This window comes from Barbus barbus (genome assembly GCF_936440315.1).
Source record: "Barbus barbus genome assembly, chromosome: 45".
Classification (NCBI taxonomy): Eukaryota; Metazoa; Chordata; class Actinopteri; order Cypriniformes; family Cyprinidae; genus Barbus; species Barbus barbus.
Genome location: NC_136723.1, coordinates 21494867 through 21521030, shown reverse-complemented (window position 1 = coordinate 21521030; position 26164 = coordinate 21494867). Strand labels below are relative to the sequence as shown.

The following is a 26164-nucleotide window of genomic DNA, read 5'->3' as shown; positions in this document are numbered from 1 at the left end:
TTTCTTATTTGTGTTTTGATTTTGGGATGAAATATGACTTGGACAGGTTTCATGAGATTTAATCGTATTCATATTAACAGCTGAATAGTTCATCAGCTAATATAAACCTTTTGACAACGCTTTTATAGCTGTATAAAATGGAGAAATGGACAAAGATTCTGCAGTTGTAATTTGATCACATGACTAGTTATAGCCCAGGTTATTAGTTAAAAACTGATGAAAGGCATGTTTTGTTACTGCCATTAAATTTTAATACAATTGAGTATGAGAAGGGGAACAACTAGTCTGAAACATCACTAACCACTTGTGTTCTTCTAAAATGAGCTGGCAATGATTTGGCAATTACCAGAAAAAGGCACCTCAAACAGTCTCACACTACATCAGCAGTTGGTTAGTTAGTTATTCGTACACGTGAAGTGTAACTTGTACATTGCTGAGGGCAGATAGAAGCACACAGATTGAACACACGCTCATTTACATACCAATATAACACTGTTATGTTTCCTGTGCTGAAAAACCCCAACTGAACATAAACATCTACCCACACGACACACTCAGTCCACCTCTACTGACATATAAAAAGCACATTAGTATTAGAACATGTCATAGTGATGAGTTTAAGATGTGCAGATTCTCCAGTTCCTCTAGAGCCCGCTGGGACAGACAAGATTCAAGAATCTTGAATTAAATATTAGGTTATAATAATAGCAATAATTATAATAGTAGGTAAGTTTTGACACGTAGGAACCATTCTCCACCAATCATAATGTACTGGAAAAATGTGTAAATTATAAAGTACTTAATATACTATGAAATTTAATAAACTGCCTTTACGCTTATTTAAATTAAAGGGGGAAAAAAGTGACAAGATGAGTGAATCCCCCAAAAAATGACATGTTTGGATCATATTTCACCTCAAAAAAGCAAAGGAAATTGTACTTTTCTTAAAGATACTAATGCATATTTTAAGACAGTAATTTGACGTTATTTTCATGATAGTTATGCACATTTTAACCCCAAATTCTCATTACTGCAAGACATTTTCCAGACTTTTTTTCTTAACATAACTGTAATACATTATTATTCTTTTACTGTATAAAGATGTATTTTTCCCCTTTAATTTAAATAAGCGTAAAGGCAGTTTAATAAATTTCATAGTATATTAAGTACTTTATAATTTACACATCTTTCCAGTACATTATGATTGGGGGAGAATTGTTCCTACTTGTCAAAACTTACCTACTATTATAATTATTGCTATTATTTAATAACCTAATATTTAATTAATGTCAAAAGAATGCATCGACTTTTCTTCTTCTTCTGTTTTTTAACCAGAAAAGAACATTTCATTCTCATTAATAATTAATGTCCTCACAAATTTGGGTAAAACTGTTCTTGTCAGAATACAAAAATACAAATGATCTTAATTATGAGATTTTTAAAATCAAAACAAAATACACCTTCAAATATACAAACATCCTACCAATTATTGTTGAAAGAATAATGAGAATGATGGGGGGTTTTTAATTGCCAAAATGCAAAAATATAAATAGAACTTAAAAAGATAGTTAAAAGAATGCATTAACTTATTTATTTACAATAAGAACATTCCCATGACAATTCAATGAGAAAATGTCAAATTGGGGGAAATTTGTTCTTAATTGTCAAAATGCAAAAACATAAATGGTCTAAAAACGAGATTGTCTTTAAACAAAACAGATGATCTTCTGATTTTAGGGTGAAATAAGACCTGGACATGATCTTGACCGGTTCACCCAGATACTGCTGGTTTTACCCAAACATTTGTGCATGTATATTTAAGCTTTACAGAAAAAGAAAAAAGCACATTAACTTGAAACCAGGACTCTGGAGTCGAGCCTTCAGGCTGTTAGCAGCAAAGCATCATTAGATTGGATACAGCATTTGAGAGGTCCAGCGAGAGTCATGTGACCAATCACTAACACAGCACAGATTTACACTCACAACTGCGTTTACCGTCTCACGAGGATCAAGGGGGCTGATTTCACACTACACCACACTTTAAGGCTTTATTATTACTCTGAAATATCACAACACATGTTTATCAACCACCAACTGTACATATTGCAGGAATGTTTCTTAAGTATTAAAAACCAAATTGCAATAACTCCTGAAGCAAGAAACCAAAGCCGATCCGATTCAGTAATTTATTTACATTTTCAAGAGAAAAAAAGCATTAGAATTTTGCACAATGCATTTCATTTGGTCAGTCACTTACACACAATATTGAGAATCCGAACGTTATGAACATCAATACTTAACACATTATTTACTGTTTTCACATTTAAAAAGAATTCACGCTACATGTTCACTCTACAAGGCGCTTCAAAACTGCCAAAGCCGAATAATGAGTCTAAATTGCAGCATTTTCACTCATGTGTCCTCCGTTGATAAGGCTAATTCAACAGTCTGATATCAACACACCTGCGTCTAAAGTAAGGCACAGCGGGGACGTTTGTCTCGAGCCCCTCTATGCTTTTATCCAGATCCATTTTGAGCTTGTGCCAGACCCTGAGGAACCGTCAAGAAGAAAATCAAGTTCTTACACAACATGAAAACCGATGGCAGAGTAAGTGTGGTGCATCATGGGAAATCAGCCCCCTCTGAGCCCATTATTGTATACCGTCGGATCGGCCCTCTCGTGCATTCGCTATGACTGCTGTGTGATAAAAGCACCAGCCCACACCAGGACAGAGAGAAAGAGAGGGGAAAATAGAAAACCAGAGAGGAGAGGTGGCCGAAGAGTCCAGTCCAATCAGAGACTTCCACGCGATCACATGATCTCGCAGCACGAGTTCTGCTTGCGTGCCTACAACATAAATACATCAACATTACATCAGATATTTTGAAGAAAATGTGAGCACTTGCCCACTCACAATTTTCTCAGTATTTTCAATGTGGTATTTAAGGAAAGACACTACAGGCACTGGTCAGTTTTGAGATTTTGGGCTATTTGGCTTTTCATGATGTCTTGTTTCTGACTAGTGAAAAGAAAGCATCCAAAATACATATTTAAGTGTTTTTTTTTTATTAAACTTTATCTTGTGTCTGTAGATTTTTAATTATAATTCATATCTTTAAAGGATGTTTATTTTTATGTTTTTTCTCCTCTTCAGTAGTACTTAAGAATGCAAAATTTTACTGTTTTATTCACATCGATATTGTGAACATTTATATAGAAGCGTTTGTTCATATAATCATTCACAATGATTTATCTATTGATCTACGGATTCACATTATAACACATATCTTTAAAGGGCATTTTTAATGAGTTTTTTCTCCACTTCAGCAGCACTTACATACACTAAATTTTGCAGTTTTATTCATATCTATATTCTGAAGATTTTTATTGAAGGGTTTGTTCATACATCATTCGCCTGATTTTATACAGCACTTTATTCCTAAAAATATGGTGAATTTTTTTTCTTTCTGCCTGTTGAAAGTATTTTCTACTTTGAGTGATGAAAAATAGATACCCAAAGTCCCCTCTGTAAAAATCTTTCATTCTAATATTTCAACATAATATAATGAAACAACTCTGACCCTAACTTTAACTAGTTGCATCTGTAGATTTCAATTACAATACATATCTTTAGAGGATGTTTTCGCAAAATGTTTTCGTTTTTTCTTCACTTCAGTAGTACTTACATAAACCAGTTTTTACAGTTTTATTCATATCTATATTCTGAACATTTTAATAGGGGGATTTGTTCATATATCATTCACGCTGATTTATATAATGTTTTATTCCTACAAACATGTTGAAAATGTATTTTTTTCTGGCTACTGACAGCATTTTCTGAATTATGGAATGATGAAAAGAGAAATCCAAAATCTCTTCTGTGAAAAGATAATTAAAATAATAAAAAAATAAAAAACTAACTGTAATATGTCAACAAAATCTAATAAGAATTTTGAAACTGGCTTTAGCCAATGTTCACATTTATTTTCTGGAAATGTGCACAAATAGCGTACTTTGTAATTAGATAATCCCTCATTTGCATATTCATCATAACATTTCAGAAAACTTGTAATACACAGTTGATTACATTTAGAATTGTAAACATTTCAGCAAGTAAGGTAATATACACAAGTTTTGTACGCTATTCATCTCGGGTGTCTTGCTTTATGGTAGTTGCTAGGTTTAATACTTGATTTTAGGGATTTGTTCAAATGACTAGCCATAAGTATGAGCAATAACAAGTGTTTTGGAAACCACCACTAATGAAGCTTTCAAATGTATAACAGTAATAACATCATAATAAATTGCATGTTCTGCTGCTGTTTCATATGCATGTAAAGTACTAACCGTTTTATAAAAGGCTTTTGATTGGTTTCCCAGATGCTCAGATTTCTGAACTAAATCATCCAGCTTCTCTCCTCTCTCCAGCAGTGACTCCATTGTGTTGTGCTGGAGAAGCACATATTAAATTAAATTCAAATGCCAACGCATTAAAGGCAAACAAACTCTTCTATGTGTACAATCACAGCATACTTACACATCCAGCATAAAGAACATCAATGTAGGTGAAACAGATGATTGTAACAATCAAAGAAGTGTGTATTAAAGAATGTTTACATCATTATCTGCTTACCAAAATAATTTTGGTTTCATCCAGTTCTGCTTGCACTTTGGTCATAGCGTCAGCCTCACGAGGATTCTGTAAAACAGGAAATGCTAAAACTGTTATGGGTGATAAAATGTGTTTACTAAACTAAACTGCTTTTAAAACCCTTTATTAACAATGTTGACATTAGACTACACAGCTTTTCTAGCAGTTTCACTATTAGTGAGCATAACTCACCTGGTATCTGGCCAGATGGCTGTCCAGTGCTGTGTACTGAACGGTCGCGGGAGATCCAGAAGGCCAGTCTATACTGTTCACCTGTCTGGAGAACTCATCCAGCACCTGCAGCCAACCACAAAACCATTCAAGAGAGAAAATGGTCATATCTAACTATTTAAAAAATCCTGGAATTATTTTAAATGATATTTATGATGTCATTCTTTTTTCATTCAAATATTTACACATCTGTACACATAGTTTATTTTAAAAAAACAAATAAATATTGTTTAGAAACTTGTATAACAGTCTTTATACTAATAACACATGGCTTGGAGTTTGAAGGATTTAAATATTTTGAATATTGAAGTATTTTAAAAAGTTTAAAGGTTTTAAGTATAGCTTTTTGTGAAATAGTTTTTTTTGTGTGTGAATTAAATTATTTAATTTTTTTTAAGTAAAATAGTTTTAAAAGCTATGGTTTTAAAGCCATGCAGTCTCTCTAGATAGACAGATAGATACATACATACATACATCGATGGATAGATAGATAGATTTTTATTTAATGCCATGGCAGCATCTTAGGCTATTTTCATGGCAAAAACAATTAAAAAAAAATAAAAGTATAACAACAAAAGTTATATTACACAATATTTTTTTACATTAACATATCATAAAAATTCTAAAACGTTTCTGGCAAAATTATACTAAATAACTAAAGGAGATGATAGATAGATAGACAGATAGATAGATAGATAGATAGATAGATAGATAGATAGATAGATAGATAGATAGATAGATGGATAGACGGATAGATAGACGGATAGATAGACGGATAGACAGACGGATAGACAGACGGATAGACAGACGGATAGACAGACGGATAGACAGACGGATAGACAGACAGACGGATAGACAGACAGACGGATAGACAGACAGACGGATAGACAGACGGATAGACAGACGGATAGACAGACGGATAGACAGACGGATAGACAGACGGATAGACAGACGGATAGACAGACGGATAGATAGTCAACATAACGCACCTTATCAAGTAAAGTGAAGCAGACTCTGGAGGGATATTCACTGTCTGCGATCACAACACCACCAAGATTGTCATTCCGTACGTACACATGACACAAGTACTCTAACAGAGGGAACACACAAACAAACAATTAATTAATCCACTGCAGTTATTAAAAAAATGGGTAACTGTATTGAATATGCACTTCAAATCTTAAAAGTTTTTTTACAAAAACTACACTTGCAGACAATATAATTTTACTAAAACAAAAAGCCATGACTACGATCTTAATTGTTCTTTGTAATGTCAAATTAAATGTTTTACATTAAATTACATTTTAAATCATGTTTAAATTGTTTTGCCATGCTTTAAGCACACTTATTTTAATGTGATGACAAACATACTAAATTATAATATTACCTGATAAAATTGTAACTTCACTAAAACGTGAAAAAAATACATTAAGAATCACAAATACATTTAAATACATGACATGCAAGTTTCAATAGAAATGGCGTTAAGTAAATGCTTGTCAGTTCATTTGAAACTAGAATGAAAACCTTAAAATAATAAACAGACATGACATAAACATTAACTGAAATAAATTAAATATTAAAAACATTTTTTTCAGCTAGATGCCAAGGCTACATTTCTTATTTTCATTTAGTTTAATGAATTGTACTAAAACAATTGTTATAAAAACTATTCAGACACACAGTATATAAAAGCTACTAAATCTTTCAAATGAAAATGGCTCTCAGTAGTTTGTCTGATCGGTTTGGTGCTTTAATGACATAACTAATAACCTAATAACTAGTCCTTCATCCTGAACAAGCTGTAATTAAACTTAACAGCTACAATTAGGCCAGTGGCCTAAGACTTCATCATGATAATGTTATCACTGACCTTGCTCTTTGACAGATGCACGGCTTCCTAATGCTGAACGCTCAACAATCAGCGCGCTGGTGAACGTCATAAACTCCTGTACACTGCAAAACAAAAACAGTTTACAGTCTGCGGCAATGATAGCGGTTCTGTTGGCCACCTAACATAGTTTTGTAGCTTATTAAAAGCATATAACGAGAGCATTCTAGATATTGTACCTGGACCTCTGGAAGAAACTGAATGATGACAGATCATACGCCGCCTTCAGCAGGTTGGACTTCGTTGAGCCTTTATACAAAACGCTCAGACTGTAGAGTTTCATGGTGTTTCTGAACAGGATCTGCAATGACAACACATTATTTATTTTAAGCAATAATCATAGTTTCTATTAATAATAAATAATATAATGGTTGATTCAGGACCGTTTTTAATTGAATGATTATTCATATTTAGATTATTTTATCCTGAGCGACCTACACTGCACTTATTATTTTTTATTTTCATTTATTTTATAAAACATATTACAAAATAATAAAATTAAACACTAAGGTTGATTCAGGACTGGTTTTATTACTTCATTATTCAAATTTAGCAAGTGATTTTTTTCCCTAAGCAACTTACACAGCACTTAATATTGATTCAACCATGGTAGATTATACTTATTTTTATTTATTTAAAAAAACAAAATCACAAAATAATATAAAATACAGCACCTAGGTTGATTCAGTACTGTTTTTATTGATTGATTATTCATATTTGATGATTTTATACTAAGCTACTTACTAATTATTGAATCAAGTAATTATTTTTTTATTTTTTTTAGAAACAAATTAGTAAATAAAACATACAACTCTAATGTTGATTTAAGACTGTTTTATAGATTAATTATTCATATTTTATACTGAGCGACTTGCAATAAAAAGTTTTTATTGAATCAACCTTAGTGTTTTATTTTTGTATTTATTATTTAAAGATAACATTATTATTCAAATGTGACAAGGACAACAAACACAAGACAAGACTGCAGTCAAGATAACAGCTGAAGACAGATCCACATAATTCTGCTGCAAACCTACAACCTTTTAGTTACCAGCCCAGATCTTAAACCGCTACACCACACCCATATCTATCAGATCAGCCCATACAGGGCCTCTGAAGAGGGTCACAAAACATGAAAGCATTGGATCCGATTATCGAAAGCGTTATAAAGCGGATGTTTCACAATGATTCAATACAGTTCAACAGGCTGGTGATGACTAACAGCTGCTTAGCAGTCATGCTAGCTCTGAAATACCACGATGTCGACAGAATAATCGTTATTAATCTTTCTTAAACAGGTACAGGCATGTGACATTGTGTATATATACATAATGAATTGTCATTCTTACCTGCTGTGTGTAAAACAGCCAAGATTGAAGCTAATCTGCTAACAGCTAATCTAAACAGATCAGAACAACTTTTATTTTTTTTTGTCTAAACTGACAGTGGTGTCTCTGGAACGCTATTACGGAATTGAAAATAATTATTATTTGTATTATGGATTATAATATCACTGGCATCCAAAATAGTCCGCGTTTACTTAAGATATTTAATCAGCTCACAACTATCCGAGATTTATTAATTTTTTTCAGAAACTTGCTAGCTGGCAGAAAGCGGCTTTTCAAAATAAAAGGCCTTCATGCACAACCACAGGAGATGACGTACGCAAAACAAAAGTCTCTCCGTAAAAGCGGACGGAGAGAAAATAAAAGTCCCTGACATGTCTCTACAGTCTATGGTCCAAACAGTTTACTACAAAGAGCCAAAACTCGAGCTTGATTCAGCGTTACATTGCATTACATCCAACTGTATATAATAATTCATTATATTAAAAATATGTATCAATTTATTTTTGTTTATATTTGTACATACAATAACAAAACAAAACGGTTAAAATAAACAGGTAATTATTATATCTACTAAATAATAAAAATCATATAGAGGCTTTTTTGACTGATTATGCATAACACAACGATATTGAGACTTTTTATTAGAAAACGTGCACATTATAATATTCATGTACACAAGCATGTATTTGAGGACAGCTCAGAAATAGCACATTTTTTTGCCATCATTCAATAGTAATACTTCATTCTCGTGACTATTCACATAAGACCCCTTGAATTAAATAAGAATGATATTTCTGTCTTTTATACTCTGTTCCACAGAGAGCATGATCTGTAATGTAAGTAAGTTTAAAGAGGGCAATATTCCATACAATCCTTCTCTAATCTTCATCTATTCTGTACTCAAAGTTATAATCCTGAGTGGTTGCGCTGTCCAGGTCAAACCACAGGCCAAACCAGGAGTCTGTAGTTGAGGTTGCGGTTGTGGTGGGTGGAAGTGTGGTTGTCGGAGTTGTTGTTGTGGTCATCGCTGTGGTCCTGCTGTCTTTCATCCTCTCCATTCGCAGCTTCCGCATGCGCATCTGTCGCAGACGCCGCAGGCGTTCGTTCTGGGGGCCCGCGGCGGCCCCTGTGCTCTCCACGGTGATGTGGTTGTTGGTGTTTACAGGGGTGTTGGTAACTAGTCTTGGCCTCTTCCTGCTCTGGGCCATGATTTGCTGAATTCGAGCCCAGTTGGATTTGGTCAGAGTGAAGCTGCAGGGCGACGCATTGGCATCATATCCCACAATGCAAAGACGAGTCTGAGAAGAATAGCCATCGGCTCTTGCGGTAACACGATACTCGCCCGGGTTGAGAAGCCGCCAGTAATCGCCAGTGGCAGCTTTAAGAAAAAATAAGTTTGGATTAATATACCACACTAAACAAAAATACGTCACATCAAAGCAGGGATTCCCTAACTTTTTTGTCAGCCGAACCACTGACAAATAATAATACAATATATTAAATAATAAATTCAAAATTGTAAGATATAAAGTCAATTCTCATATAAAGTCGGAATTGCAAGATACAAACTCACAATTTAAAGGAAAAAGTCTGAATTTGGAGATGGTCATTCAAAATTGTGAGGTATAAATTTGAAAGATGTATATGATTCCTGACCCTTTTTGTCACAATTTATAAATAAATATATAATAATAATAATAAATAAAATTAAATAATACAATATAATATAAATAAGTGGCTAAAAGATTAATCGCAATTAATCGCATCCAAAATAAAAGATTTTATTGAAATAATATATCTGTGTGTACTGTGTATATTTATTATGTATATATAAATACACACCCATGCATGTGTTGTGTATATTTAAGAAAAATATGTTACGTTTATATATTAAAAATATTTATATATAAATATATACATGTAGATATTTTCTAAATATATACTGTATGTGTGTGTATTTATATATATATATATATATATATACACATACACAATACACACAGATATATTATTTATTTTTATTTTATTTATTTATTTAGTAATTTAGCAGACGTTAATTAATAATTATTTAGCAATTAAAACAACTAAAAACAGATCCAAAACTAAAAGCTAAAACGTTATGAATACTAGTAATACACATTTTAAAATTTGACAGATGCATACAACTAAATATTATGTAAATAAAAACTATTATTTTGGATGTGATTAATCGCGATTAATCATTTGACAGCACTAAAAAAAAGGTCAGAATTGTGAGAAATAAAGTCAAGATGCAAACTCGCAATTTAGAGGATTTTTTTTTTTTTTTTACCGAGATTTTACCTCAAAAGTGTGAGATATGATCTCGCAACTTAATTTTATGTTGAAAAAAACAGGCATCAATATGAATTAGTCCTCTAAGACCCGTTACCTGTTTTGACGTCATGTTTGATTCCCTCCACTGACACCGTGGCATTTGCTAGAAGATTCCCATGGATGTCTCTCACAACTCCTTTAATGCCTCGATGCACCTGTGGGTCACATGATTAACATTTTTGAGGCTTTGTCACTGTTTTACAATGTTCATTTTCTCTGGAAATAGAAATTCTGCATCCGTCTACCTTCTGGCTTTTAGTTTCAGCCACTATGCCACACAGAGATCTGATTTATATGTGTTTTACAACCTGCTCAATGAAAGCCAGCAGAGCCTCGCGGTTGTTTTCCCACTCCGATGCCAATTCGCTCTCATGCGGAAACTTATCGCACCCAAGAAAGATGGAAATCTCAAAGCAGTTGGTGTGCAGGTAGCTGAAGTCATTCATGCCTAAAGCAACACAAAAAAGGTGAAATTGTGAAAGCTGAGAGAATATTTCTTTCTTTTATTAATACAAAAAAGGAGCTTTCTATGTCAATGCAACAAATATTTCTGCAGACATACTGTATAGAGGAATTATATTAACACAGTGTCTTATAATTAGTGGTGTTTTCTAAATATATAATTGGTTTGTAAATCCATGTTTGGGCTTTTTTTCGTTGCACAGTTCTGACTAATGTTTTAGTGTTTTGAAACCGATTATCATTTGCAAAGCATTGGGTTCACTTGATTCAAAGTTCTGACATTTTACTTTTGCAATATGAAATATTTATAAAGCAGCATGGGAAAAATGGAGTCAGGTGACTGGAGGGGAAGGGTTAAAAAATTATTTTGGATTTGTGACATCATCTGAAAAAAAAAAGTTGTTTAATAGACGAGTTATTTTGATTAAAATAACCTAATTGTTTTATTTATTTTGTTAATAACCTAATGCTTTTATAACCTAATGGGAACGTTAGTAAAACATTCTTACAGTTTTTTTCAACTGCTTACACACAAAATCTTTACTTGTCACATGTTTTCTGAAAGCTGACACTCAAACAGCAGAAACACACACCAAATCTCCAAAACCATACACTAATTCTCGGCCTTTGACTCAGTTTTCAATTTCATAAAACACTTTTTGCAAAACACAACACACAATTCTCTATGTAACACACACAAATCTAACAGGAATTAATATTATGGCAAAGGTGTTTGCAAATGTTTGCTTTTGAGATGTGTTCATCATGATATTTTTGTGATATATTTTGTGACGTGTTGTTCATGATATTTTAATGCAGTGCTTCATTTTGCAAGAGATGTGAGGCATTTTGCATTTCGTGTGTGCAATTCTTGGATTTGTGTGTAAAGTTTTGGAAAAAAGAGGCAAGGTTTTGAAAATGTGTGTAAGCTGTTGAAAAAAAAACTGTAAAACATTTTTGTTTGCTGGGTAAATAGTTAATTCTGGTTTTATGTTTACTTTAAAACTAGGCTGTTCAACCTGTTGACTGTTGCACACCTCAGTCTTATATAATTCAAAATCATTCACCGTGCCTACTACACAAAGTATAGACTTTCAAAAATATACCCTGATATTGATGAGGTGTGCGATCGATGTAAGACTTTTTTCATATGCTTCGGGTTTGCTAAAAGCTGAGTGACTATTGGACACTAATATTTAAAACACTAAATGATGCCTTTAATTTAGAAATAAAACCCAGTGTTGAAAAAGCTATATTTGGTGTACCAGAACGCAAAATATCATCGACAAACAAGGTAAAAAATGTTATCGCTTTTGCCATTTTATTAGTGAGAAGAAGAATATTACTTGAGTGGAAATCAATGGTCCCACCTAAAGCTTCAATGTGGATGTGTGACCTGGTTTTATATTTGAAACTAGAACAAATTAAATATTTAATTAAGGGATCTGTTGAAAAATGTTATGAGACATGGCAACCTATGATCACATATTTTGAAAATATGAAGACTCCCCTTTAACTGATAATTAATAACATGATCACCAATGTTGATTGGTTTTATATTTACATAAAGACCACTATGAATGTGTCGAATTGTATTATTATCTATGTATTTATTTATTTTTATTTCTACAGTGACATTGTCCATCTGTAAATGTGTAAAATATTGAAAAGTGTATTTTTAATTTAATTCTTCTTAAATTGTTTATTCTTATTATTGTTTTTGTCATTTTATTTTGTTTGTTTAATTATTTCGGCGGAAAGGGTTATCATGGGAGAAAAGGGAAACGTTATATCCTTAATTGTATAAAATGTTCTGTTAAAAATTATAAATATATATTAAAAATAAGAAAACTAGACTGTTAAACTTATTATCGTCACATACTGCCCACAACAGGCTTCCAGCTGGCCCGGTTGATGATGCCCTGGCCACCCGTGACGTCATCAGTGTGACAGGAGCCGTGGTGGTTTTCCGTCAAGGTGAGGTGACTGTGTGCGTAAGTCATGGCGAGCCAGCGGAACAGGTTTTCGTCCGCCGTTTCGCGTAGAGCACCCTCGTTCTGTCGCTGAATCCTGGCCCAGGTTTCTTCGTTCATGTGCTGGTACTCGTGCACCGATTGACCTCCCCTGCTGTCTGTGGCCCGTGGTGGACGCTGCATGTCAAAGGGGTACGTGACGATCTTCTCTCCGCCCTGTAGATTAGCGCCCAAAACAAACGGCGTCCTCTCCATCCAACTGATGATTGCTTTAGTTTCAGTAGCGACCTAGAGTGCAGATTTGTTAAAGGCAGGGTAGGTGATTTGTTTCAAAACATTTTTTGTTATGTTGTTTGAAAGTCTCTTCACATACATATTTATTTGTATTTATATCATCTGTGGAAGGCGTAGGACCATAAAATGTTCGTCCAATCAAAATGTTCGGTCCAAACATTACGATAGGCTGTTCTACCTGCCTGTCAAATATGTATTTGCATACCTTGTTTGCACACACGATACATCATCGACACATTCCAGCAAGAATGAAAGAGCTATTATTGTAATATTATCCACTGTGTAAGCTACTGTAATGCTTTCTCTCCGGTGAATGAGACATGAGGTAATCTGGCAGTGTTGCATTAAATCCTCCACCAACGCCGTCTAGTCTGCCTGAGTGCATTTGTGTGTTTTTGGGGAGGCGTGGCTTTGCAGAGGGATGGTGGGGATCTTGCTTTCAAGCTAGCTTGCCATCGCTAACCTTTCCCGAAATCTCCTACCCTACCTTTAAGTAAATTAAAGTCTGAAACTCAAAAGTACTGACATGCTGCCTTCAGGTCATGTCAGAATGATCATGTTTATGAGTAGGCTATTCATATCTGCCTGGTCAGTATTTTTCGTTATGTTGAATGGAAATTTTGTTTGTTCATTTTCTTTATTTTGTTGCAAAAAATCAGTATTTAGCTTTGGTTTCAAGCTGAAGTATACGAACATATTTACAGCAATATAAATTTGTACATTGGAAAATATAGAAAATAATAGGCTAGGAAGTTAGTTTTTCTTACCCCATTGTCAATTTTTTTTTCTTGTTTTTGAGCACAAACTTAAATGTGAATGCATCTTGTTTTAAGTATGTTTAAATATTTTACATATTTAGATATTGAGACATGATGGTGAGGAGATAATATGAGATTGGGCGAAAAATATTTGAATGCTTTTGCAGTCACTTGCAAAAGTATTATGTTCACCTGAGAAATTTCGCATTCTCTCATAAAAGTATCACAAAACATCTGCTTTCACCCCCAAAATATTTGCGTTCTCTCACAAAACTATTACGTTTCCACAGAAACTTTGTGTTTGTTTGTAAAACATCTGTTTTCACTTCCAAAATGCGTGTGCTCTCTCACAAAACTATTGCGTTCACCCAAAAACTTTGCATTTGCCTTCAAATTTGTGTTGTTAAACAAAACGTTTGTGTTCCCCTGAGAATCTTGCCTGCAGAAGCAATGAAATGAAGTTTTTCCACCCACCTCATATGAATTATTTCCATCACAAAAGTTGAGTCACTGCAGAATACCTCAGGGGAAGGCAATATATTTGCGAGAGAATGCGAAAGCATTTAAATATAATTTTTCCTCCCATCTTATTACTTTTCTTCCCCACCACCATGTCCCTTTATTGGCTCAATAAAACATAACTCCCACTGATGGTATATGATCTGAGATTTGTGATGCGCATCTCAATCCCTTGAAGAGGAAAAATGTAAATTTTGATAGTATGGGACTAACAAAAAAACATAACTCTGTAAAACATTTTACTCACAGAGCCATTAAGAAAATTCTCAGGAATGGGAATGTGGTGATTGGGAACGACCCGTGGCACCCATCCCCTGTCCTCCGCACCCCACAGAATACTGTTCAGGTCTGGGAAGTTCTGGAAAATATCATATCCCTCCTCTGTCCAGTGGCCCAAAGCCCAGTTCCCCATCTCAGAGCCCTACACAAACGAGCATCCGCCCAAATAAACAGTGACTCACATGATAAACAGAAATGCATGGGCGGAGAACAGGAAATGTTTGTATGAAATGTGTGTCTCACCGTCTCATAGGCCAGCTCATAGGCATCAGGGTTCAGTGAGGGCACTAGATGGATGCGTACGCTCTCCACAAGGTTGCGCACTCGTGGATTGTCATCATTGTATTCCTTACAGAGGAACTGCATGAGGAGCAGCAAAAGTTCCCTGCCCAGAACTTCATTCCCATGAAGCCCTGCTGTGTAACGAAATTCCGGCTCACCTTATAAAAACAAGGTTTGACTGATTAGTTTAAACCGATATAAACTTAGCAAACTAACATTTTCAAAACAATTGGCCAGTGACTAATACAAAACTGTATCTGTACACAATGAGGTGCAAAAGGTTGAGACCACATTGAAAATATGGGAACTTTTAACTTGAATATGTGTGTCATGAAAAAAAAGTAATATTCAAATAGAAGCATTTTTGCCCCCATTCTAGACTAATTTTTTATATTATCTATTTTAAAGTGGTCTGGTTGATTGCTCTAGCCCTCTTGGAAACTACCTGTCTCGTGTTCTCCAGGGTTATCTGAGACCTCCATTGCGTACATCTTCAGCCCTTGAGAGCTTTTTCCGACGTTGTATATTCTGGTGATGTTGGGACATTCTTCGTTGATCACCTTCATCATCTGTTTATACACACATGCATGAAAAGTCTTGCAGGACAGCAGCTTTTCAACAAGACCACAAAAGAGTCACAAAATAGAGTTCAAACTTCACGCTGGACGTGTTTTGACATGCTGCTGTCCTCAGCGTTGACCCCAGTGACCTTGAGAATACCTGTGTGGCTGTAAACATCTCACCTGTCTCATCTCTTTGTAGTTGTGATGCCTGTAATCGAGATCATCCGTTGGTGGAACATCGTTCTCGGTTGGATAACTAGCTGGGAAGAGAAAATCATTAGAGCTATTAGACTTATGTGACAAAAATATGATTATAAATGTATTTATAAATGACAAATATTTAAAGCTTTTAAAATATGACTTAGATATGGAGACCCATAAGAATATGGGTATATCATAATCATGTCAAATAAAATTTAATAATTTGTAATAAAATGTCAAAATAAAGTCTAAATCATGATGAATCAAAATCATGAGATTAAAAGAAATAAAGTCACTTTTTTTCTGATCATTTTTACTTTTTATGTCATGCTTTTGAATTGGCATGTAATTTCCCATAATTATGATTTAGTATGTCAAAATTTGGCTTTTTTAATCTCAGAATCATGACTTTTTTTCTCAGAATTATAGCTTAAGGTCATTGCACACTGAGTCCAAAATTTTTGCGTGCCTTTTTTTTCCGCATTCCTCATCGTTTTCTAACAAAATGCATGCTACGGATGCGAAAACACAGAAAATATTTTTTTGTGACGGACGAAAGTTTCGGACTCAGTGTGCAATTAGCTTTAGTGTCATTTTAATTTATCTCAGAATTATGACTTAGTGTGTCATATCTCATATGACATACTTTGTCTCCGAATTATGGCTAAGTATGTCATAATGTAGTTTTTTTATCACTATTATGAATTTTTTATAATTATGATTTAGTATGTAATTTCAGTTTTTCTCAGAATTATGACTATGACATTATTGTGTCATTTCAATTGATGTCATAAATTATAACTCGTAAATATATCTCAAATTGTGAGATTTAGTATTTCTTACTAAAGGAATAATTTAGTAAGAATAATTTGACTTAACGAATAATTTTGACATTGTATCTCATAATTATGAGGGGGAACAGGGGAAGTTCCCTGTTCCAAACAGGGGAAGTCGTGGCCTAATGGTTAGAGAGTCGGACTTGTAATCCGAAGGTTGCGGGTTCGAGTCTCCGGCCGGCAGGAATTGTAGGTGGGGGGAGTGAATGTCCAGCGCTCTCTCCACCCTCAATACCACGACTGAGGTGCCCTTGAGCAAGGCACCGAACCCCCAACTGCTCCCCGGGCGCCGCAGCATAAATGGCTGCCCACTGCTCACGGTGTGTGTGTGTTCACTGCTGTGTGTGTGCACGTTGGATGGGTTAAATGCAGAGCACGAATTCCGAGTATGGGTCACCATACTTGGCTGAATGTCACTTCACTCACACTCACATTATGATTTAAGTGAAAGTGATGTGACATACGGCCAAGTATGGTGACCCATACTCGGAATTTGTACTCTGCATTTAACCCATCCAACGTGCACACACACAGCAGTGAACACACACACACACACACACCGTGAACACACACACAGCAGTGAACACACACATAGCAGTGAACACACACCCGGAGGAGTGGGCAGCCATTTATGCTGCGGCACCTGGGGAGCAGTTGGGGGTTCGGTGCCTTGCTCAAGGGCACCTCAGTCGTGGTATTGAGGGTGGAGAGAGCGCTGGACATTCACTCCCCCCACCTACAATCCCTGCCGGACCTGAGACTCTCTAACCATTAGGCCACGACTTCCCCCTAACATTTATCATGACTTAGTAATTCAGACTTTTTATCATAATTATTACTTTTTAATTCATGACGTTTTATCTCATAATTATAACTTAGTATGTCATTTCAGTTGATCCCATAATTATTATTTAGTATGTCAATTTAGACTTTTTAATTCATGATTTAGTATGCCATCTTTTATCTCGTAATTATGATTTTCATTTTTTTAATCTTAGAATTAGGATTGATATCATATAAATGTATTTCATAGCATTATATCAAACTAATGAGTAATCTGTCAGACTCAGGTGAGAGCTGCAGTGCTTACTGGGTAACGGGCAGCCGAGCACCTCCAGCCTCATACACAGGCTGCCGTTCCAGCTCTGCGGGAGGACGCGGATGTAACGCGCCACAACAGGATAAGAGAACTCTGTCATTACTGGAGTGTCTTTGTCCACATTCCCATAAAAGAGCTGTAGGATAAAAAAAACAAAAACAGGATTTGACCAAAAACAAGCATTAAAACTAGTCCAAATCTCAAAAAGTTCTTTGTATGCATGATGCTTGATTATAATATACAGTGGTGTACAAAATGAACACTAGTATTTTCTCCAGCTAAAAAATGGTTTTAAGTTATTTCTACCTTTTTCTGTAGTGTGTCAGTAGGAAATAGCAGTTTACATTTCCAAACATTGATTTTGCCATTAATTGTAATAATCCAGTAAGATTTTTGTCTGACAACAGCCAGTGCTCCACACAGAGACCTGATCTGATCATCATCCAGTCTGTCTGGAAAAACATGAAGAAACAGAACAAACTGAGACAGACTAAAGAAGAACTGTGGCAATGTCTCCAAGACGCTTTAAGAAATCTACCTGCAAAGCTTCCTGAAAAACTCTGCGCAAGTGCACCGAAGGCAAAAGCTGCTTTAAACACAAAGGATGCTCACACCTAATGTTGATTTCATTTAGTTAATAGAAATTCATAGATAAAGAAAATCTATTTATGACATTATTTTTGACAGCATCCTTATTTTACAGCATTTTTACACAAATGCCTAAAACTTTGAACAGTACAGTAGCTTTGCAGGTAGGTTTCTTGAAGCGTCTTGGAGACGTTGCTACAGTTCTTCTGGATTTAGTCTGTCTCAGTTTGTTTCTTCGTGTCATTCCAGACAGACTGGATGATGATCAGATCAGATCTCTGTGTGGAGCACTGGCTGTTGTCAGACAAAAATCTCACTGAATTATTACAATTAATGGCAAAATCAATGTTTGGAAATGGAAACTGAGATTTCCTACTGACACACTACAGCAAAAGATACAAATAAGTGACTTAAAACCATTTTAGCTGCTGAAAATACTAGTGTTCTAATCATTTTGGCCACCACTGTAGATTTATGCTTTTTTAACATAAAGTATATGTGAACTGACCCACTCAGCATAACCATCATGAAGCACCGTCCAATCACGACTGTCGTTGCTGAAGGCCACGAAATACGACGACACAAAGTCATCACTAGAAGAGAGAATGATTTGCCAGTTTAGGCGTCTCCTTGTCTCTTTTTTGTGATCAGAAAGAGTCCAAATGTTTTGAATGATGTCTTACTGTGTATCTGAGTTCCTGCCCTGCGTGATGACTCCTGTGAACTCCACCTCTCGACGGGCGTTCACCTGAAACCAGTGCTCCTTCTCCTCCGTATCAGCACACCACGCACCGCCGTAAACATCGTCCTCATCAGCTGAACTCTGGAAACAGGTGATCAAAATCTAGGTTTTTTCCATGCATTAATTTCATTACGTTACATTTAGTAGACACTTTTATCCAAAGCGACTTACAAATGAGGACAATGGAAGCAATTCATATCCAGATATTTCCTCAAGTTATGAGGAGGGGAGATCAGATAATGACCCAAGCCAGACTTGAGCTGCTCATATGAGCAGCACAGCTCAATATGTCTTACTTAGCTGCTCTCAGAAGTACTATAGTCAATTTGGAAATAATCATTTGGTTTGAATTTGTGATTGAATTATTAAATAATCCTGTTTATTATTTTGCTTTGATAAATCATTTTACCTCTCAGATAAAAGTATCTTAAAAAATACCCCAAAGAAATACTAAGATACAATTTGTATTTATTTGTTTTAATGTTTTCCAGTAATAAAGCATTGGAATATTTTCAAGCATATTTCCTTTTTTTTTTTTTTTTTTTGGCACAGCTATGATCAATATGCAACATCTGAATTATTATGAAACTTTAATGTGGTTTGATTGTTTAAGTACCTGCATGTTCAGACGTCCTCTCAGAGCCGAATATCCATGATGAGACATAGAAGACGCCAGTATCTGATCATCCTCCACTCGATGAGACTCCATGCCAAGAGGAGGACACTCTAAAAGACAGGAAATACTGTGTCATAAGAGCACTGACAGCTCTTTCTGAGCGCTTGTATTTTAGACACTGACTCTCTTTCATTTTTACAGAGGAAAATCATTTGTGATGAACAAAGGCTGAAGCTGGAGCCAGCAGCAGTTCTAGCCAGTCTGAGTCCAAAAGGCTGAACTCCAGCTGGAAACCAAAACCTTTGTGGGGGAAGAACATGTTGGCTCTGACATTTACTGCCTGAGGCTCAAATTTGTTCACTGAACTCACAGAATACCAATTCTGTGCTCACAAATACCTACTTCTCTAAGAGGCCGTGTGTTTCTGCTCTGATTATAATGTGATTTGTGGCTGTTTTCCAGAAATACTCACTCTTTGGCTCGGCATAAGGAACCGTCTGCTTTCTCTTCTCCTCCTCCTCCTCTTCCCACATCTTCCGTAGTTTTTCCGCTGTGTAAGGGAATGGAGAGACTGAGATTTGAAATAGTTGAAACAGGTCATTTTTAGTTGTTTTTAGCCTTGTTTCATAATAAATCTATTCAATAAATGCCAGCACAACTCTAAATGTGCTAAAAAAAACAAACAAACACGTATTTGTGTCTAGTTTTCCTGTAAAAAACAAGAAATAATTGTCAAATAACTGCCAATGGGTAAGAAAAACAAACTTGATTTTCCATGATATAAGTGTATTTATAAGTTTTTATTTGTTAGCCTTATTTCATTATAAATCAAATCAATGCAATAAATGCTAGCACTGTTGATTTAGAGAGCTAAATGTGGTAAAAAAACCAACAAAAACACACAAAAAACTTGATTTTGGTCTAGTTTTCCTGTACAAAAAAAAAAAAAACACGGAAGAAAAAGAGAGGTAAATGTGTGTTAAAAAACAACAACAACCTGCACTCAATTAGTTTGTAATTTATGGCTATTTCATAATTTTCCATCTTTTTATGACTATATCCTGCTTATAATTGGGTGAACCAAGAAAATATTAACATGTTTTGTGGTTAAAGAAACTGAAACTAATTTGCATTATTTACATTTTTACATTTTCAGTCATGCATTGCTGATTTATTTATTATATATTTTTTGGCCATAGTAAATCTTTAGCAAAAATATTAACCAAACTGCTAAATGCTTTAATAAATCAAAAGACATTTTTCACTACATCTCATTTACTGCAGACCACCCAAAAGCTTCAACCACCTACAAATGTGCTGCAATAAAAGCACATTCTCTTTCATTTTAACACACATTACATTGATTTACACACCCTTCTCCTCTTTGGCCTTTCTTGCTTTTTCCAGCTCTTCCTCCTGCTTCTTTGCCGCCACTAAATTTTCAGAAAAAGCAAATTAGGATAAAAATATACTAAGCATTCAAAATGACAGATTCAAGCTGTTTGATAGAGCCGATTTAATATAAAAGATTGAAATGCTGCAAACGTACAGTCAGAATAATCATATTCCTCATACCAAGGAGCAACTGTTCGAGGAGTGGTAGTGGATTCCTCTAGATGGAAAAAAGACATTCATTTCACAAATGTGAGTGAAAGAGAACATATCATGTTATTCATTTGCATTGCATTTCTTGCTCATTTTGGTTTTGCATTCTTACATTAGTGCATAAACAATATTGCATGTAAAATCAGCTTTTTATTTTGTCTGAGTAAAATGTGAGTGATGTTTATGGGTGCAAAACTCCACACCGTGATAAAGTGTTTTGTCACGTGGCTGTTTTTTGTTACAAGTGTCATCTTTCCCAGACTTTTCTGGTATAAATTGGCCCTTAATTACCTGGGATTGGTAAGTATATATTTGGGTCATCAGTGCTAGCCGGCTCCTTGACTTTAGGGATGAGGTCGGGCTCTGGAACTTCATCTGTCAGGTGATAAAAGTTTATTATTAGTAGTATTTTGAGAATCTGATTCTTCTGTCGTCCTTTTTTGATTGAGCATGAATGTAAAGTCATAAGAATTTATGAAATAACCTCTTGTTTTAAAATCGTCCTGGTTTGACATCTGCTACAATGAACATGATTACTTTCGTTCAGGCTCGTTTCACAAGAATAGCATCATAAATCCTCAAACGTTTTTTATATTTTGATATATATATATATATTTTTATGTATTTACATTTATAACACTACACTTTGTATTATATCACCTTTGCATCAAATCACAATAAAACTAACGCTAGCGTTGTTTCTAATGCAGAGTCTATGAGAGGGATGGTAAATTTGACATATTTCTCTCTTCTGACTGCTCTCCCATTTTTTTTTCCTTTGATTGAAAGTCTTGAAAACACTATCGTGGATTTTTTCTTTTGCTATTTTCTTTTGCTTTTTCAGCAGTGGAAGTCGTCATAGTTGAGTTAACATGAGCAGTGAGAGCACCACAAATATATTTTTTGCATTCCCATTTGCTCAAATAGCAAAAGAAAAACTCCATGATTTGATTGTAGGTGGTGTAATGGCGTCTTTCTTGCTGTGGACGTCTACTGTATGTTAAAAAAGAAAGATAATCATAGAGAAAGTGTTCTGATAAGAAAACAGCAGCTATAAAGCTGGAATACAATATTTCTGTGTATTAGTTGATTAGTTGATGCTAGTTCACGAAAGTCAATAGCCAGATGGCATTATTTTTGTCAGTCTGAGATACCTACAGAAAATCGCATAGTGTATGATGGGCACGGACTCCAATTTTTAAGCTACAGGCTATCATTCCATCCAAACGTGTTTTATATTTTGGGTCGATTTTACAGCACATTATTTTTTATTATGTTTTTTTCCCCTCTGTAAGCAGTTACAAAGTCGTGAAATGTATTCCAGCCTTAATGTGTTCTGTACACAACAACCCATGTCTGCTAATTCAGTTTTTACATCTGGCCTAATTGAGATCATATGGAATTAAAGGTAAAGTATGTCATTTCTGCACTACCGTTATGCTAAGGATTTCTTCTCCACGCTCAAGATATTCTGGTCTCAGGTGGTCCCTTCTTTCATGTAAGTATGTGGGATTTTTTTGCCAGTGTTTACACTCCTCAGGAAGTCAGTCAACCAATGACTTATAATTAGGCCCACTCTCAATCTGTGTTTGCAAAAAGCTCCAAAGATTTCAAGATCTAAAATGAGTTCATAAGGTTTTAATTGTAAGAGTGTTGTGTTGTATTTGTTGTCATACCATGATCTGGGCCAATGGGTTTCTCAATCTCTGTTTCCTTTGCCTCTGTTGGAAATACTGAGCACAGAAACTGTATTTAAAGACTTTTAAAGACCACCATAGTATTTACTTTAAAATAATAATGTGTTGAAGATTATGTAAACATACACGTGTCCCATCCCAGCTCCAGCAGCAGTTTCTCCTCCTCTTCCTCCATGGTTGACTTTCTGGTTGGTTTAGTTGCTCTAGTCATTGGTGTTGTGGTGGGCTTCGGTGCTTTTGGCTTTTTGGTGGGTTTTGGAGGCTTCGGTTTCTTGGTGGGCTTTGGAGGCTTCGGTTTCTTGGTGGGTTTTGGGGGCTTGGGTTTCTTTGTTGGTTTTGGAGGTTTGGGTTTTTTGGTGGGCTTCGGTTTCTTGACTTTGGCTTCCTTCTCAGCTGCCTTCTTTGCCTTGGCTAGACAATAAATGAGGGAATGATAACCACTGTCATGCAAGTTTGGGTTGTTTTTCTGCACCCTTAATTCATGGAAAACTGTCCAAAAATTACGGAAAAACATTAACATGTTAAATGATAAAAGATATTATACATTTCCATAAAAAGGAAAATGTTACTCAGATCTCTCTCTCAAAGGTCCATGGGATAAATGTACACAAATACAACTGAGATATAAAAGAAGGCTAATTTGTGCTTTTCTTTTGTACAGGCGCTGTTTTATCTTTACATGGAGAAGTCACACTAACATGTCGGAATTGACGGCTTTGAGTCCAACTCATAGTTGTTCACATTTAACAAATCAAAGCTTTATAAAGTTTTACAGCTGTCATAAACTGCTTTAACCACTCTGACGGAGGAAGCAATGCTTGAAATACTGATTAAATCCAGACCATTGGAAGCATAAATAAATCACTGCTTAGCATGGATGAATTACTAGACAAGCTTATGTTTAAAGGCTTACCGTCAGTACAGAGTTACCAAAAGATCTTTTTTAATATATTTATGTTTTTTCTTGACAGCAATGAGATTGCATATAAATAAATACCAATAATTTAGACTTTATGCTTTTGCTTCTGAGAAAAACATGCAGTAATGTGTCAGTGTCTCAAATAAGTCTGCAATTAAAAGTGAAAGATCTCAAACATTTCTCATCAGATACTTTGAGCAACTCCACATTCATTTAACAGATTTATGCTCGTACTGTATGCCAACTATTGAATAATTTGGCAGAAACATCGGAGACATACTTCAATGCAAGATAATTGAGATCTTCCGAGCTACAAAAGAACAATAAAATCTCCCTCAGGACGCTGTGTAACTTCCTTCTGTTGATGATTTTAAAGCCATGTGACTGAATGAGAGCTGTCACACACACTTCCGTCTCAAACAGATCAGATTTAAGTGAGTGTTTCAATTCAAACCAAATGTTGGCTCCTTCTCTCTTCCTGTCTGCGTTTCCCAAACCTCACAGGACTCTGACATGAGCAAAATGGAGAGAAGCCTGTAGAAGTTTTGTTTTCGTATTCAAAACCCGTAATGTTTTCAAATACCATCTGTGATTCTCATTCAACCCTTTCCTAGCCCACAACTGTAAATTCATTGCCACATGCCTCCTTCATCGTGTTTTTTTTCCAGATGAAAGACAAAAAGAAAAAAGAAAAAACAGCAGCAGAAAGTGTGTCGGTGAACTGACCAGTCATGGTTTAGCTAAAAAAGTTGCATAACCTCAAAGGAGCCAGTGTAGCTTTTGGTTAAGCCAGCTATCTGTCATTATGACAAAATACAGCAGCCTTCTCCTACATGAAACTGGGCTGCAACCACCAAAAGCCTCATTACATACTGTCTAAATATCTTATTCTACTGAATGTTCAGCATTTTATGAAGCAACTTACCAGCTAATAGCTCCTCAGGTGTCTTTTTACCCTTTGGTTTTTGTTTTTCAACCATCTCTTCTGCTCCAGGCTCATCCATTTGAGTATCTTCTGAAAATCCGTCCTGTAGATCTTCTCTTTTTGAATTAATCTCACTGTTTTGCCTCATTTGGATGCTCCTTGTTCTCTGGTTGGACTTGGCAGCATTAACCAACTCTGCATTGATAACCAATGTCAAAATCCAGCACAGGGCAAATAAGGTTGCACACAGAGGAACCCTCGGTGCCTGCATGGTCCTCCGCAATCTTCTACACCAAACTACACCAGGGGTAAGCGTGCGGCAATTCGGAAAAAAAAAAAAACAGCTGGTCAGCTGGGACTTGTCAGATTGTCTATGAAAACTAGTTCATCCAAATGTTTGGAGATTGCTGGAGATGGAATCAGTGAAGCTGGTGTGGAAGTCAGATGTAATGGGGATTGTGGCTGTTTTTCCCTCTTCTAGTGGAATGGAATTCCGCTGACATCCCCCTCTGAGTGAGTGAGGAGGAGGACAAAACCCACGGAAAAAAGAGGAGGAGACTGAGAGAGAGAGACACTTTCAACCATTCCAAGCATTTTTTGCTCACCAAGGGAGCATTTATTTGATCAAAATTACAGTAAAAACAGTAATATTGTGAAATATTATAAAATAGATGTTTTCTATTGTAATATTTTATTCAAAGCTCAATTTTCAGCATCATATTCCAGTCTTCAGTGTCACATGATCCTTCAGAAATCATACTAATATGCTGATTTGCTGCTCAAGAAACATTTCTGATCGTTATAACAATGTTGAAAACAGTTGTGCTGCTTCATATTTTTGTGGAAAAAGTGATGTAAATGTCTTTTACAGTAAATACAGTAAATGTCTTTACTGTAACCTTTAAAAAATGTAATGCTTCCTTGCTGAAAAGAAATACAAATTTATATATAATAAATTGTATGCATTTATTTATTTGTTTGTCACATTTTTTTCCCCCATTACAATAATTAAATGTTTAGGATTATGTGTTTGTTAAAATTTTATAATCCTTAAAATAGGCATATATATATATATATATATATATATATATATATATATATATATATATATATATGGAATACTGACCCTGTTAGTGTGGAAAATAAAAGAATGCTCTATGGTTCTCTAAAAACCATGAAAAAGCAACTATTTATTGATGTACCAGTGGACATCTGACGTTAATCGAATCCATGTGCAGAATTGCAGACAGATGTGTTCCTGTTTGATTCATTTGGAGTCATTTCAAATGTTTGCTCATGTTCATCATCTTCTTCCATCATGAGCCAGG

General features: G+C 35.2%; 2 protein-coding genes across 2 annotated transcripts; both read right to left on the bottom strand.

The window, feature by feature from the left end:
• Nucleotides 1-235: 235 nt before the first annotated feature.
• On the bottom strand, nt 236-8423 carry ykt6 (YKT6 v-SNARE homolog). Its single transcript, XM_079408271.1, has 8 exons — nt 8124-8423; nt 6954-7075; nt 6757-6839; nt 5873-5973; nt 4845-4949; nt 4635-4700; nt 4349-4450; nt 236-2848 (listed from the first exon to the last, which is right to left on the bottom strand). The coding sequence occupies exons 2-8, from the start codon at nt 7055-7057 to the stop codon at nt 2813-2815; spliced, it is 597 nt and encodes a 198-aa protein (XP_079264397.1). The 5' UTR covers nt 7058-7075; nt 8124-8423; the 3' UTR covers nt 236-2812.
• Nucleotides 8370-25351, bottom strand: LOC306864317 (inactive carboxypeptidase-like protein X2). The gene is made up of 19 exons (XM_079408263.1): nt 24837-25351; nt 23119-23403; nt 22972-23028; nt 21587-21670; nt 21240-21302; nt 21064-21123; nt 20163-20240; nt 19691-19800; nt 19016-19155; nt 18841-18925; nt 17736-17880; nt 15789-15868; nt 15491-15614; nt 15007-15203; nt 14732-14905; nt 12823-13201; nt 10787-10926; nt 10534-10633; nt 8370-9501 (listed from the first exon to the last, which is right to left on the bottom strand). Exons 1-19 carry the CDS (start codon nt 25105-25107, stop codon nt 9002-9004), a joined length of 3072 nt encoding a protein of 1023 aa, XP_079264389.1. The 5' UTR covers nt 25108-25351; the 3' UTR covers nt 8370-9001.
• Nucleotides 25352-26164: the final 813 nt, after the last annotated feature.

Excerpts from the sequence above, each read along its gene's own strand:
- ykt6 (XM_079408271.1), bottom strand. The coding sequence starts at position 7,057 with ATGAAACTCTACAGTCTGAGCGTTTTGTATAAAGGCTCAACGAAGTCC. Across the intron at positions 4,701-4,844 it reads GCCATCTGGCCAGATACCAG|AATCCTCGTGAGGCTGACGC; the intron begins GTGAGTTATGCT and ends CCTGTTTTACAG. Across the intron at positions 4,451-4,634 it reads ATGAAACCAAAATTATTTTG|CACAACACAATGGAGTCACT; the intron begins GTAAGCAGATAA and ends GTGCTTCTCCAG.
- LOC306864317 (XM_079408263.1), bottom strand. The coding sequence starts at position 25,107 with ATGCAGGCACCGAGGGTTCCTCTGTGTGCAACCTTATTTGCCCTGTGC. Across the intron at positions 15,204-15,490 it reads CCCTGGAGAACACGAGACAG|GTGAGCCGGAATTTCGTTAC; the intron begins GTAGTTTCCAAG and ends TGTTTTTATAAG. Across the intron at positions 9,502-10,533 it reads CAAACATGACGTCAAAACAG|CTGCCACTGGCGATTACTGG; the intron begins GTAACGGGTCTT and ends TTTTTCTTAAAG.